This window comes from Parasteatoda tepidariorum, chromosome 2 (assembly GCF_982258835.1).
Source record: "Parasteatoda tepidariorum strain Cologne lab strain chromosome 2, Ptep-v5.0, whole genome shotgun sequence".
NCBI classification, from domain to species: Eukaryota; Metazoa; Arthropoda; class Arachnida; order Araneae; family Theridiidae; genus Parasteatoda; species Parasteatoda tepidariorum.
Genome location: NC_141756.1, coordinates 19010187 through 19025512, shown reverse-complemented (window position 1 = coordinate 19025512; position 15326 = coordinate 19010187). Strand labels below are relative to the sequence as shown.

General features: G+C 30.1%; 1 protein-coding gene across 3 annotated transcripts in view; it reads right to left on the bottom strand.

Annotated features, from left to right (window-relative positions):
- Positions 1-15326, bottom strand: part of LOC107442680 (tyrosine 3-monooxygenase-like) — a 66325-nt gene that overhangs the window by 17936 nt on the left and 33063 nt on the right. For all 3 annotated transcript variants that reach the window (XM_087156929.1, XM_087156930.1, XM_043050313.3), the window contains exons 2-5: positions 6110-6244; positions 3994-4095; positions 1312-1492; positions 1118-1206 (exon numbers count right to left, since the gene is read on the bottom strand). In XM_087156929.1, coding sequence (XP_087013055.1) covers positions 1118-1206; positions 1312-1492; positions 3994-4095; positions 6110-6244 — 507 coding nt within the window. The remainder of the gene's footprint in view (positions 1-1117; positions 1207-1311; positions 1493-3993; positions 4096-6109; positions 6245-15326) is intronic.

The following is a 15326-nucleotide window of genomic DNA, read 5'->3' as shown; positions in this document are numbered from 1 at the left end:
AATATTTTCGCTTCCAAAAATACCTATGTTGCCTAACATTAGATATCGTTCGTAGATTTTTAACACTTGAATTGTTTGTAGATTGCTTAGATTTGAAGTTGGCAATAGTTTGGTGTTGTCTTCAATGCTGATATACATTAGAAACAAAAGTTTGTAGTTAAAATATGAATATATATGCGACGTAAATTAACAACAACAAATGAATATATATATTTTTACTCGTGTAATGAGAGTATTTATACTTTAAATTTTTAATATCTGTAAACTACATTCTGGAACCGTCATTAAACAGCCGATGCAATTTTGAGTTTACGACTACCAAGGTAAACTCCGTAACCTTGTATTTTGAACTCAATCTAGAAAACAAGGGAACTCTTGGATCAAGTATTGGGAGAGTTTGCTTTCGCGGAGGAATTTTGATAGAACTAACCAGCATTTACATTACATGGAAAGGAAAAACCATGAAAACCGCCCACAGTTAGTCTGAAGGCAAGAGAACTCTTACCTATGATCCGTCTACCATTGAGGATATTTTACGTCAGAACTATGTCGTTGCGAACCGGGTTCCTAGTTCGAATTCTTCTTCATATTATCTCTGTATTAGAACTTGCTTGCAAACTTTACTTGCAAATTGATTTTGTTTCTGGAATTACTGTATATATGGATCCTACATTAATGATTCTTTCTTTCCTAATCTTTCTTTCATCCAATAATTCGTTTTATATACCTGCTTTGCTGTTTTAATTTTTGCTTTGACCTGTAATTCAAGAAATATATCATGGTGTTTGTTGTCCCTAATGTCACTTGCCAATACCAGCAAGCCTTCTTAGTAAACCCAAGCTAATTTAAGGCAGAGGGTGTGCTTCTTATTTTTCGGTGACGCCATCTATGGCCAAGAATACGACTTCAGCCACGCACACTTCAGTGTCCGTTTTTAGGGTGGACCCATTTATACATCCATCCATTCATCCACCTATCGTAATTTTGACCTAAACCAGAGAACGATCAATCTCCAATTCAGTATCCCCAGAATTTTGTGATCCGACACATTTGACATCCACCAATTACCAAGTATTACACCGAAAAAAGAAGAAAAAAAAAGAAATGTGATTCTTACTGGATGGTCATGATCCAACTCAGGTTCAAACTTGCTTAGTACGTGAGTGCAAAAATCTAAATCACTGATGTGCCTCGGGAACCATGGATCTAACATAAGTTTTACAATATAAATTAAAACAATATAAATTATTAAAAGTGAAATTTGTTTTGAAACAGCTGATTACAAAGATCAACATTAAAAGTTACTATTACCTTTGATGCTAATTTTTTCTTCAAGTAAAATACTGATGTCTTGGACTGAGTTTGCTTTCAGTGCTTTTATGATATTCAGCATCTTATCTTTAGTCGTATCCAGACGGATCAAAACGTCGAATTCATAGTTTTCTTTCTTCGACGCCCGACTTTCAAAATGAAGTATACTGCTTTGACAGGACTGCAAGACAAACAAAAGAAAAGCTATATGCAATGCATTTTGCAGTGCAGATGTCGGGGTTTGAAGTTGATAGTCAAAATAACAAGTCAGTACTTATTGGAATTTGTATGGAGGTTATGGTTTCATATGAAAATTTTATAAAATCTTGTGACGGTCGCTTAGCTAAATGAAACCAAATACAAGTCAGTAGGATTTATAGTTCAAAAACTTGAATTATTTTTTCGTATAAAAGTTTTATTTTTGAACTGTTCTTTATATGTACAGAATTCTTTTAAGTTCTAAACTATTTATCAATTTATGATTGTATCGAAATTTTATGATTATAGATTTATAATAACAATTTATGATTTGTTAGCCTATCTCATTAAAAAGTAGTTAGTTATACATATAGTATGTAACCCATTAACATTTTTGATATTGAAATTTCTTCTTTACATTATTTAGGTACAAAGAAACAAGTTTTTTGGAGCATAAGTACCAACAAAAGAAACGCGTGGTTTCATATACCTTTGCAATTGTAAACTTGGTGACGTGCCGTCCCCCTATAATGTGGAAGTTGATTTTACTTGTGCTAATCTAATTTGTGCATGCTGTTTTTGTTTAACTTAACATAGAAAAATATAGATAGATAATTTATAAAAACGTAATGTAGAGTTACAATGTAAGTAATTTTTAATAAAATAAAGCTGCAAGATATAAATTACGGATGCATACTTAATAATAAGGATGTTGTAGTTGTTGTAGATCATTTACGTCGCACTAGAGCTGCACAATGGGCTATTGGCGACGGTCTGGGAAACTTCCCTGAGGATGATCCGAAGATACGCGATCACAATTTTGATCCTCTGCAGAGAGGATGGCATCCCGCTTCGGTAGCCCAACGACCTACACGCGAAGTCGAGCACTTTCCGGTAGAACAGTTTAACGAGGACCAATAATGCACACCCTCGGCTCCTAAGCAGACTGATCCAAGTGGTCACCCACCCGCACACTGACCACAGTCAGTGATGCTTGGAACCATGTCTTAATGATCAGTCCACTGCGGGACACTTAATGATAAGGCATTTTTTTATGGGCAATACCGCATGACCAGTGCTCGGAGGTAGTCTTAAAGTTGGAGTGAATTAATTCAGAATTATGAATTTGTGTATGTTTTACTTATACAGGGTGGTTTTCGACACTTCGAAATTATAAAATAATTATATGTATTTTATACATTTTTCTTTTATAAATATTGGCAGTGTACGGTATCTCCTCCCTTAATATATGTGTGTTAGAATCTTTACCTAAACATAAGAAATTAATAATCAGAAACTAATATATAATAAAAAACGAAAACATTATAAAAAGTTAAAGATTTACTAACGAGGAAAGCAAATTCGAGGACTACTCGATTGGCGGAAGAGTCTCTCTCTCACTCTAAATTTTGCAACAATGCAAAATAACTGTAGTTTTTCAGTAGATACATCAGAAAATATACTTCTGGAACAATGATTGTATAATTCAAATTCACTGCAGCTTAACAACGGATATAAAGTTTTATATATTTTATAAATTTATGATTTTAAAGCGACTTCACTGAAACTACTGTAATTTTGTAGACAATAGCTTTTCTGAATAAATTACTTTTCTGAAATAAATTACTGTTTTTCTGAAATGAATTACTGATAAATTACTCTGCATTAGCTGCAAAATAACTAAAGTGTTTTTGCAGTTAAGATTGAACAACAGAAAATCTGCAGTTAATTCTAGAATAACTTCAAAACTAATTCAATTCTGAAGAAAAATGCAGTTTATTTTCAACTGGATACAATTAACGTTCCACTTTGAAATGGCCATAAAAGGAAAATTTTACTTGACCTAATATTATCGAACTTAGTAATAGTTTAAAAGGACATTTGCTTTCCGCCAAAAAAAAAAAAATAAAAAAAAAAATAAATAAATAAAAAAATTTAAAACCTTACCTCTAGGGGAGGCAATATTTGCTGTAGGCAATAATTTTTTTTAACGAAACAAGGGTGTAGGAATCTAACTTACTTTCCTGCTACTTCTGGTAGGGAAAGGAAACCTGCTGCTGTGGAAACCGAGGACGTAGTTGCATTAGTAGTGGAGGAGGTAACAATAGAGAACTAAACGGCATTCCTACTGACAAGCTTGGAGCTACTGTTGATAATAAAATAATACGATTTAACTTGCTTTCGAAAAGTGGTGGACGATGCATTGAAGATGCTTTGTAATGAGTTTCAGAAATCACATTTTAAACCAATGTGCCTAGGTCTTTTTTCGTTTAATAATGTGACATTCAATGTAATAACCCCCAATGAAGAGCTTTTACCCTTTTTTTGGCGGAAAATAAATTCCCATGACCTCCTTTAAAATATTACCAAGTTTGATAACATTTGGTCCAGTGGTTTTTCTTTTATGGCCATTTTGAAAGAGAATTTTAATTACAACCACCATGTATTATACATAGATTTGATCCATCAGAGTAGGATACAAACTTGAATAATCTTGAGTATTCGAGGAAGAGTACTGAAAGCATCTTTCACAGATAACACCAGATTCACTTGCTGTGGAGCTGCTTCTTCACTCACAAGGTATGCCTGTAGTTAAAAAAAATCATAATTTCTTTTAGGAAAATATTCTAGAAGTTTTGAAAAATTCAAATTTTTATTATAATTTCTGTGACAAATAACGTTTATGAAGAGCTCAAATCTTCAACTAAAACAAATTCTTGACAAAAAAATGTTAGAATGATGTAAATAGTAGAAAAATTTAAATAATATTAGGTGACCGGAAATTATTGTAGTTTGTTTATGTTGAATTGAAACAGATAAATATTTAACGAATTCTTATTTTTAACCAAAGATGCTGCTCATTGTTTCTTATGACAATTGGAAGAGCCAAGAACACCCGCTATTGGTCTTAGCTAATTAAGTCAAGAAGGTGAGTTCTTCGTTTAACAAGAGAGCACCGCAAGAATGAAAGTACGACTTAGCTCAGGAATCTATCGGATAAATGGAAGCACCATTCATTAGTGAGGCCACAGTTATTGACGTAGATATGAAAAGGGATGGGATTTTTTCCCCAGATTACTGTACTCATGGTACTTATCAATGAACGACCACAGAACTTTTAATTTCCTAAATTTTACGAGCACCTTTGTCGCATGTACTCTGTGGGTCTTAGCTGAAAAGAGGATCAAACCCCGTCTTCTCCGGACCGGAATATGAATGACTACCATAAGCTCTAATGGTCCAACTAGTATTGTTATTTTTTTTGTTATCAGGAATATTTGTGCGAACTAGTGCTCAAAATTTCAAATTTCGGATCGAAAAAATCAACTCCTTTTTGAACAAAATTTTTGGAGATGCAGATATGATACATACATTACGTTACAAATTTTAAATTATTTGCCATTTGGAAAATCTTATGGCAATCAGAATAAATAAAAACGCGACAGCTTAACATCGGGCGAATTTGGTAGTTAAGACAATGGGTACCTAACACCTAAATGTATTAATTTTTTCATGGATTGATTTTCCTGATCGATCGATAAGAGGGACAGTGGGCATTTGAAATCACTTTAATAAATATTGATTCCACGAAAATTTCTAATTTTTGTTTTTGCTTCTCATTCAACTTTCCCTCTGGCTTTAGAATCAGTACTGACATACTCTATTTCAGTACTATATTGTTTCCTTACTTTGATTAAGTTATATTATAAGTTATACTACTGCTGAGAATTCATTGGACAATAGTTGAGATAGCTAAACCGTCACCTGTGTATAATAATAGGTACTTAGGGGAGCAAAGAACCGATCCCCAATTATGCTTAAAAAATCCTCTAGAATGTGTTAAGCATTGATGACACTCTGTGTGATTTCTCCTTAAACTATTTTTAAATGTATTTAGCTTTGCTAATTAATTGAACAGTTGATATATCCGAATACTCTTGCACAACACTTAAACAAATCTTGTTTAATTTTATACATACCTTTATTTGGAAGAGAATAAAGAATATTGAAAAAGTGTTATCTAACTCAGTGAAGATTTGCCTTAATTTTCAGTCCTAGTATATGAAACGGGAAACTGGAGTCAGACCAGCAGAAAAGAATAATAGAAATCCTCTGGGCAGAAATAAGCAGATGTTAACTATGCTTTCGGCGGTCGCTGCAGAAAGTATGCAGTTTGCGTACTTTTGCCCTCATATATTGTGTATTATTAGTGTTATTTAAATCAGTGAAGTAGTATTAAAATCAGTTAAGATGTGTTTTATTTCCAATTCGAAAAATACTGATTTTGAACTGGAAACTAGAGTCAGACCAGCAGTAAAGCAAGAATAATTATCAGCTCTCGTGGGTAGAAATAAGCAAATATTAACTGCTTTTGACTTTCGTGGCTGAAGGTATGCAGCTTTCAGTGCACTTTTGTAACTTGCATGTTAAATATTCTTTTCCCCCCAATATTAAGGTTTAAAGTTAAATGAATTTTTATGAAAGTGAAATTCCATTCTAAACGTTATTTAGTCCCTTTCAAATCAAAGCTTTTATCTTATACCTTAAAAATATTTTTATTTAAAGAAGCACTCTTTTTAAATTAATATATAAAACATACTTCTTCTTCTGAAAGCTTTTCATCTTCTGATTTCTTCCTTTGCTCCAAAATCCAAGATTCTTTGGCCTCTTTATTTTTGACTGTTTCAAACTTAGCATCTCCAACCAGGGATCTTCGTCTCGATGGATAACCATGCTGCATAAAAAAGAATTCTCACTTTAATCTATGGTTTTTAATTCAAGATTAACTTTACCCTAATATGCAATGTATTCTGATACCCCGAAGTACAAATATATATTTCTACTTTATCAACTATATTAACTTTTCACAGTTGAATTTATATAATCTTATTACTTATAACTCAATCAATTAATTTGGCTGCTTTTTAATATAGTATAAAATAGGATATCAATATAGGACATAATAAAATGCAGATATCTTATGAGCGGTTATATATATATATATATATATATATATATATATATATATATATATATATATATATATATATATATATATATATATATATATATATATATATATATATATATATATATATATATATATATATATATATATATATATATATATATATATATATATATATATATATATATATATATATATATATATATATATATATATATATATATATATATAACGATTCCTTCCAACATACACAGATTAACTACAATAACTCATCAACTTATTCACTTTTTCATATTAAAGACAAGCGTACTAATCGAGGTAAACGGGGTTCAAGAAGTAATAGAAACTCTCTTAATAGTGACAAATTAAATATAAAATTTCTTTCTAATATGGAAAATGACTTTAATAAACAATATAGCATTAAACCAATTAAAGATTTTGTCTTCTCCCTTAAGAATTATGAAATATATAAGTTCCACGATCTTATTATTAACTTTTCTTTCTTTAATTTACATTTTAAAATTCTTTGTTTCGATCTTATAAAAGCCAAAATGAGCAAAATTTTGCCTAATAAAAAGAAAAGTTTAGATAATTTATATTTCGTTTTTAACTTTCAAAATCCTATTTTCGATAAGATCAAATTTCACAACATTTTTGAAAATTTTAAAGCTTTATTTCCATTAAAAGATTTTAACATTATTAAAAGTTTTAAATATAACAAATCTCTTGGTAGAACCATATTTAACTATAATAATATAAGCAAAAATATAGGGAGTATTAATATATCCGATTATGAATGTCACTGTGAGGAGGATAAATATTTTGATTTTGTTGATAAACATCATAAACATATTATTACTGGTAATTTAAATATTATAGAAAACTTGGAACTTAGGAATTTAATGATAAAAGGCACAAAGTTTAGACCCATTTACCGTATATCAATCAAAAAGATTCTAAAATACTTTCTTAATGATCTCAATAGTTTTTGTTTAAAGATATCAAATAGATTCTCTTTACCTTTAGGTATGCTAACAGAATGGAAATGGGGAGTTTATTATTACTTTAAAAACTTTATTTTCAATAATAAGGATAATTTAAATAAGTATAACAATTCAACAAATTTTTCTAATATTGTTCAATCAATTAAACAACTTCAAAAAAATTTTGTAATTACTCCCATTGACAAAGCTAACAATAATTATGCTATATTCTGTAAAAAATTCTATGCTGAACTTTTAAATACGGAATTAAAAAATAGTAAAAATTTTGAACTTAGTAATTTCAATAATAATATTGTCATTAAAAAAATTTTAGCTTTTTACAAGAGATTAAAAATTAAAATTAGCAATATACAATTTCCTTACTTAATTATCAGTCCTAAATTTCATAAAATTCCAGTAAAATTTAGAACTATCACATGTGGGTCTAATACTTATTTAACTAAACCTGGCACTCTTTTCTCTAACTACTTAAATAAGATTATTAACTTTATTACTAAAGAAGGTTTCTCTTGGATTGTCACTAATAATCAACCGATTTTAGATTTCATTAAACATAATAAAATTAATTCTATTGCGACTTTTGATTTCCAGGATCTTTTCAATAGCATTCCCCTTTCTAAGCTAAAAGATGTCCTTTTGAATTATTACCATGATTTTAAAAATACCCTTTGTTGTGATTTTGATTATTGGGAAATTCTGATTAATCTTTGTCTTTTTAATAATTATCTTTACAATGGAAGGGATATTTTTCTTCAAATTAATGGAATACCACAGGGATCTAATTATTCATCTCTCTTAGCTAACTTATTTTTGCATTATTATGAAAAAATTTTTACTCTTAGTATTAAATTTGTTTTTAGATCTATTGATGACTTAATTGTCTTTAATTTCCTGGATTTTACTGTTTTATTGAGTGATATATACCCTGAGGAATTAATCTTACTTCGTAATCATGATGATAACATTAATTTCAATTTTTTGGATTTGGGTATTATGAAAGTTGAAAATATCTGCTTTGTTGATTTATACGATAAAAGAAATGATTTTAATTTTAATATTAATAAACTAGTTACTTGGAATTCTAATGTTTCTAGGAGCATCTATTTAAATACCACTTTTAATGAAATGAACAGAATTAAAAGAATATGTAGTAATATTTATTTATCCAAAAAACAAATCGATAAACTCTTTCAAAATCTGATAAAAAACAATGGATACCCAACTAATGTAATAAAATTTTATATAAAATCATTGAATTAATCGTATATTTTGGTGGATATATTTATTAAACATTTTTTTGTTAATTTTTATGATTTTCCCATGTGCAAATCCATTTCAGGTAAATCCATTGCCAAAATTATTTCTTTGTTAATTTGTATAATTTTTCCATGTGCAAATCCATTTCGGGCAAATCCGTGGTTAGAATTATTTACTAAAAATTCCTTTACTAAATAATTTTCTTTGTTAATCTATACAGTTTTTCCATGTGCAAATCCATTACGGGCAAATCCGTGGATAAAATTGTTTTCTAAAAATTTCTTTATTAATTTATACAATTTTCCATGTGCAAATCCATTTCGGGCAAATCCGTGGCTATAATTATCTACTTAGGTTTTTTCTTTGTTAATTTTTCCATGTGCAAATCCATTTCGGGCAAATCCGTGTCAAAATTATCTATTGAAAGAATTTTTTCTTTGATAATTTAAATAATTTTTCTATGTACTAATCCATTTCGTGCAAATCCGCGGCTAAAATTATCTGCAAAACAGGCAATTTATGTTTCTCTTTTCTATTTTATACTTTTTCTTAAATAAACATCTATCTTCTAAAACTATTTATGATCAATTTTTAAAATTATCCAGTATAATATTACCTTGCGCACATCCATTTCGGGCCCATCCTTGGTAAGTAACAAATCAAAACTCAGAATAACAAATCACTTCAACAGTGCAGTAAGAACGACACTTTAAAACCCTCTTGTTACACTCGATTTGCGCTTTTGTTTTCATCTTTTGTTTTCATATTTTGTAATCTGGCAATCTTTCTGCGAAAACATTTTTAAATCATTCTTGAAAAATATTCGTCCATGTAAGTTGAACTGATTTTGCTGCTCGCTTTATAGTCTCCCCTTTTTAATGTTTTTTCTTTTTATTTTATTTTATTATCTGTTTTTTCATGTTATTTTTACTTATTTGTACTTTTTGTGATCTATTTCATTTGTTGTTATTTTTTAAAAAATTTTTTTGAGTGCTCCTCACACTATTGTATTAATTTATTTAGCTTTGGCTTTATTGATACAATATCAGAAAGCACTCTGTTTTGCGGATATAATCGTGTGGGCTGAAGAAAAGATTATATCCTTTTTTCCGGTTTTTTAATTAACATTTCATGATTTTTTTTTTTTAAATTTTTTTTATTTATTATTATTTTTAATAAACTGTTGTTTGTTATTTTTTACTTATTCTTTCCCCCCCTTTTTCATATGTCTTTTATTTTTCTTTGTTTTATTCTTCGTTGAACTTATATATATATATATATATATATATATATATATATATATATATATATATATAGAGAGAGAGAGAGAGAGAGAGAGAGAGAATGTTAATCTTCCAATTGATTCTCTCTTTCTCAGATTCATTGATGATCTATTAGTTATTAATTATTAATTTTAATGATTTCGATATTCTAGCAAAACATATTTATCCAAATGAATTAATTCTTAATAAAACAAATAATAGTAATTCTTCAGCAAATTTTTTAGATTTGACTCTTAATATTAATGCAGATAAAAATATTACATTTAAACTTTTTGACAAAAGAAATGATTTTAAATTTCCAGTTAAAAAATGCATAGATTTCAACTCTAACTTAGCCAATAAGGTTTTTTCTAATATTATTGCCAATCAAATTCATAGATTTTACAGGAATAATTCTAACTATAACGAGTTTTTATTAGATACTGATATATATAAAAACGATTTAATTAATAGCCATTTTCCTAGTTCATTTCTTAATTTCTATTTTAAAAAAATCTTAAAAAACCTGGTACATTAATTTTTAATTTTTATTTAATTTTTCTGTTTTAAGAATAAGCTCTGATTTTTTCAAGGTAGGAACTAACTATGATAAACTATTCCTAAAGCCACTGGATGGAATAGTTTGGATGTATGACCTTTAATACTGGATGTCACAGTGATGTGTGGCGTTTTTTTTTTTCTAATTGTTTAATTTAATCCCTTTTTAGTTTAATGTTAGTTGTTTGATGTCACTGTGTCGTGGTACGATTTTTTTTATGTCCGGAATTTAACTTATTTTTTAATTTTAATTCAACCTTTCATTGTTTATAATATTTGCACTTTTCTTTTTTATTTCTCTTCATTTTTTTTCTGTGAAGAGAATTGGAAATGTCTCTTTTTACTCTTAAGTTAGTAACACATTTTTGTGTTTTTCCCCTTTTCACCTTTTACAATTCAAGGTCGTTTGACCCCACTGTCCTTCAAGGACGAATTCTCTTCCCTCACATTCTATTTACGTCACCACTTAAATTCTTTTCCCATCACTTTCAAGTAACCTCCAAATTTTTGCACGTAGTGATTCTTCCGGTTGGTTTTTCTAGAATTTTCTAGAATTTTTAGCGTGTTCACGCCTTTTTGTATGTGTGGGAGTACATTGGCACTGATTGGTGGTGACCTAATCGTGTAGTAATCCCCCATCCAATCACAGTCGTTCTCTCTCCTGCTGTTCAACTGGCATTTTCCCGCGCTTAAGGGACGCCATTATCATTATCGTTTTTGGTACCACGAAGGACACTGCTCCTGTGGTGACGCTTTGCGACTGGCAAGCTGGCCCTTTTGGGTCAGCGAGCCCCGTCAACCTTTTTTTTGTGATTTTATATATATGAGTTTATTGCACGACTTCACCTCTCTTTTTTATTTGTCAAATGTCAACACCAAGTAACAAACATCACTGCTATATGTATCTTCAGTGTCATGAAATTTTCCTTCTTGATTTTTTGTGAATGTATTAACTTAATATTGTATGTAACACCTGAGTGGAGATGGGTGGGAACCCTCTGCCTTATCCCCTTTTACTTTCGTTGACTTGCTGCTTGATTATTTTAATAATGTTTTTTCAGTCATTTGCCAGGGCTGTACAAAATTTTGCAACGGGTTACAAAATTTTTTGGGTCAGTTGGGGTGATGTCACAGTGATGTGTGGCGTTTTTTTTTTCTAATTGTTTAATTTAATCCCTTTTTAGTTTAATGTTAGTTGTTTGATGTCACTGTGTCGTGGTACGATTTTTTTTATGTCCGGAATTTAACTTATTTTTTAATTTTAATTCAACCTTTCATTGTTTATAATATTTGCACTTTTCTTTTTTATTTCTCTTCATTTTTTTTCTGTGAAGAGAATTGGAAATGTCTCTTTTTACTCTTAAGTTAGCAACACATTTTTGTGTTTTTCTCCTTTTCACCTTTTACAATTCAAGGTCGTCTGACCCCACTGTCCTTCAAGGACGAATTCTCTTCCCTCACATTCTATTTACGTCACCACTTAAATTCTTTTCCCATCACTTTCAAGTAACCTCCAAATTTTTGCACGTAGTGATTCTTCCGGTTGGTTTTTCTAGAATTTTCTAGAATTTTTAGCGTGTTCACGCCTTTTTGTATGTGTGGGAGTACATTGGCACTGATTGGTGGTGACCTAATCGTGTAGTAATCCCCCATCCAATCACAGTCGTTCTCTCTCCTGCTGTTCAACTGGCATTTTCCCGCGCTTAAGGGACGCCATTATCATTATCGTTTTTGGTACCACGAAGGACACTGCTCCTGTGGTGACGCTTTGCGACTGGCAAGCTGGCCCTTTTGGGTCAGCGAGCCCCGTCAACCTTTTTTTTGTGATTTTATATATATGAGTTTATTGCACGACTTCACCTCTCTTTTTTATTTGTCAAATGTCAACACCAAGTAACAAACATCACTGCTATATGTATCTTCAGTGTCATGAAATTTTCCTTCTTGATTTTTTGTGAATGTATTAACTTAATATTGTATGTAACACCTGAGTGGAGATGGGTGGGAACCCTCTGCCTTATCCCCTTTTACTTTCGTTGACTTGCTGCTTGATTATTTTAATAATGTTTTTTCAGTCATTTGCCAGGGCTGTACAAAATTTTGCAACGGGTTACAAAATTTTTTGGGTCAGTTGGGGTGATGTCACAGTGATGTGTGGCGTTTTTTTTTTCTAATTGTTTAATTTAATCCCTTTTTAGTTTAATGTTAGTTGTTTGATGTCACTGTGTCGTGGTACGATTTTTTTTATGTCCGGAATTTAACTTATTTTTTAATTTTAATTCAACCTTTCATTGTTTATAATATTTGCACTTTTCTTTTTTATTTCTCTTCATTTTTTTTCTGTGAAGAGAATTGGAAATGTCTCTTTTTACTCTTAAGTTAGCAACACATTTTTGTGTTTTTCTCCTTTTCACCTTTTACAATTCAAGGTCGTCTGACCCCACTGTCCTTCAAGGACGAATTCTCTTCCCTCACATTCTATTTACGTCACCACTTAAATTCTTTTCCCATCACTTTCAAGTAACCTCCAAATTTTTGCACGTAGTGATTCTTCCGGTTGGTTTTTCTAGAATTTTTAGCGTGTTCACGCCTTTTTGTATGTGTGGGAGTACATTTGGCACTGATTGGTGGTGACCTAATCGTGTAGTAATCCCCCATCCAATCACAGTCGTTCTCTCTCCTGCTGTTCAACTGGCATTTTCCCGCGCTTAAGGGACGCCATTATCATTATCGTTTTTGGTACCACGAAGGACACTGCTCCTGTGGTGACGCTTTGCGACTGGCAAGCTGGCCCTTTTGGGTCAGCGAGCCCCGTCAACCTTTTTTTTGTGATTTTATATATATGAGTTTATTGCACGACTTCACCTCTCTTTTTTTTTGTCAAATGTTTTTAAATTTGAAGGTGTAGTGTTTGTCAAGCAAATTGGCAAAGTTTTTTTTAAAATGCGAGTCATTTGATATTTTCAATGTTTTTCTCTGTTGAGCAAGCTCATACCCTACTTGAGCTGTGGCTTGGGGTGCCAACGCATCCCCACTCAGGCGATTCAGTTGATCCCTTGTATAAACGATATGAATAAACCAACTGTTTTTTTTTGAACGAGATAAGAAATTGTCCTTTGTTTTATTTGATTTCTTCTTCTGTTTTTTTTTTGTCCTACGTCGACAACAGCATAAAGATGTCAAATTGATGTTCATCGGGGTGAGTAACATTCTCATTCTTTCTTTTTTGACCAGTGTTTATTTGCACAAATTGCATAATTTTATAGATGTTATTCAGTCGTCCTTTAACTTTATCTTGACCACGAGCCCTTGCTGTTGGGTTAATTTACGTGGCACTTAAGCAACATGTCCTTCCACTATTTTTCGATCACTTTCGGCCTTTTCTTTACATCAATTTATGATGCTCAAAATTTATCATCAAAATTTATTATTTAATTAATCTCTCATTTTTCTTTGATTGTCTTAAACTCTATCGACTGAATACAACTATCAAATTTTACAACCCATTCCTTTGTATAATATATTTAATTGCAACATCACCTTATAATTTTTAAAGATAATTTAAAATTGGTACATATAGTTAACATCGGCACATATTACAAGTTAATTTATAATTAATAATAATTCGCACAACAAATAATTTATAATTAAAAATAATTTTTCATTGGTACACTGGATTAGCTAAATATTTTTTAGTTACTTTTTAATATTTGTAGCCTCTTAAAGATAATTTAATTTTAATTGTCCAGTATAATAAACAGTTTATTTATTTATTTATTTAATTATTTATTATTTTTGTATAAGTGGAATGGGCTCTGGTTCGTAAAGAACCACCCCAAATGAATGCAGGTGATACGTGTATACTTTAAAATTATGTAAGGTTGTATGAATGAAGAATAAAACCTATAAACGGTTTTCTGTTCCTGTATGCAGGCTCTGATTTTTAAATAAGTCACCCTATGAAGGATGGATATGTGTATTCTGTAAAATTATGTTAGAATTTATGAATGACGGATAAGTCTATAAACGGCTTTCTATCCTGACAGACTGACTTTTAAATTAATTTCCCTATAAATGATTTTTTTTTTTTTTTTTTTTTTTAAGACTGCTAATTTATTCAATCCGTTAAACATTTTTATTATTATTTCAATTTTATTACCTTTTTACTAATTGTTTCTCATAGATGGCAGCACTAATATTTTACCTAAACATTTTTTTCTTCTTCTTCGATCAAATGTTTTTTTTTTAATTTTATTATATTCGATTCAAGCTATAAGCAATATTTTACATCTTCACGATTTTTGTTAACTGTTTTATTGTACTTTTAAACCTAAACCGCGTTTTAATTCACGCCGGTAAGCTTGATTTCCTTTTACATTTTTCTTTCATTTCATGATTTTTTACAACATAAGGTTTTTTGCGATATCGACACATATAAAGAATAATTTTTATCTTAGGATAATTATTCTTTATTCAGAAATATCGCATTTATAGCAATTAGATGTGTCTTGACAACGACTATTTGCTTTTACCATTCTTGTTTCTCTACCATTTAGTTTTTATTTTATTCATGTTTTTCATGTTAATTTGTATATATATATATATATATATATATATATATATATATATATATATATATATATATATACACACACATATATATATATATATGGGCAAATCTCTAGAACCTTTAACCTATGGTGTCTTCAAACTTTTCTTATAAATATATAACATAATAAGGGAAAATTAATTCTAATAAATTACAGG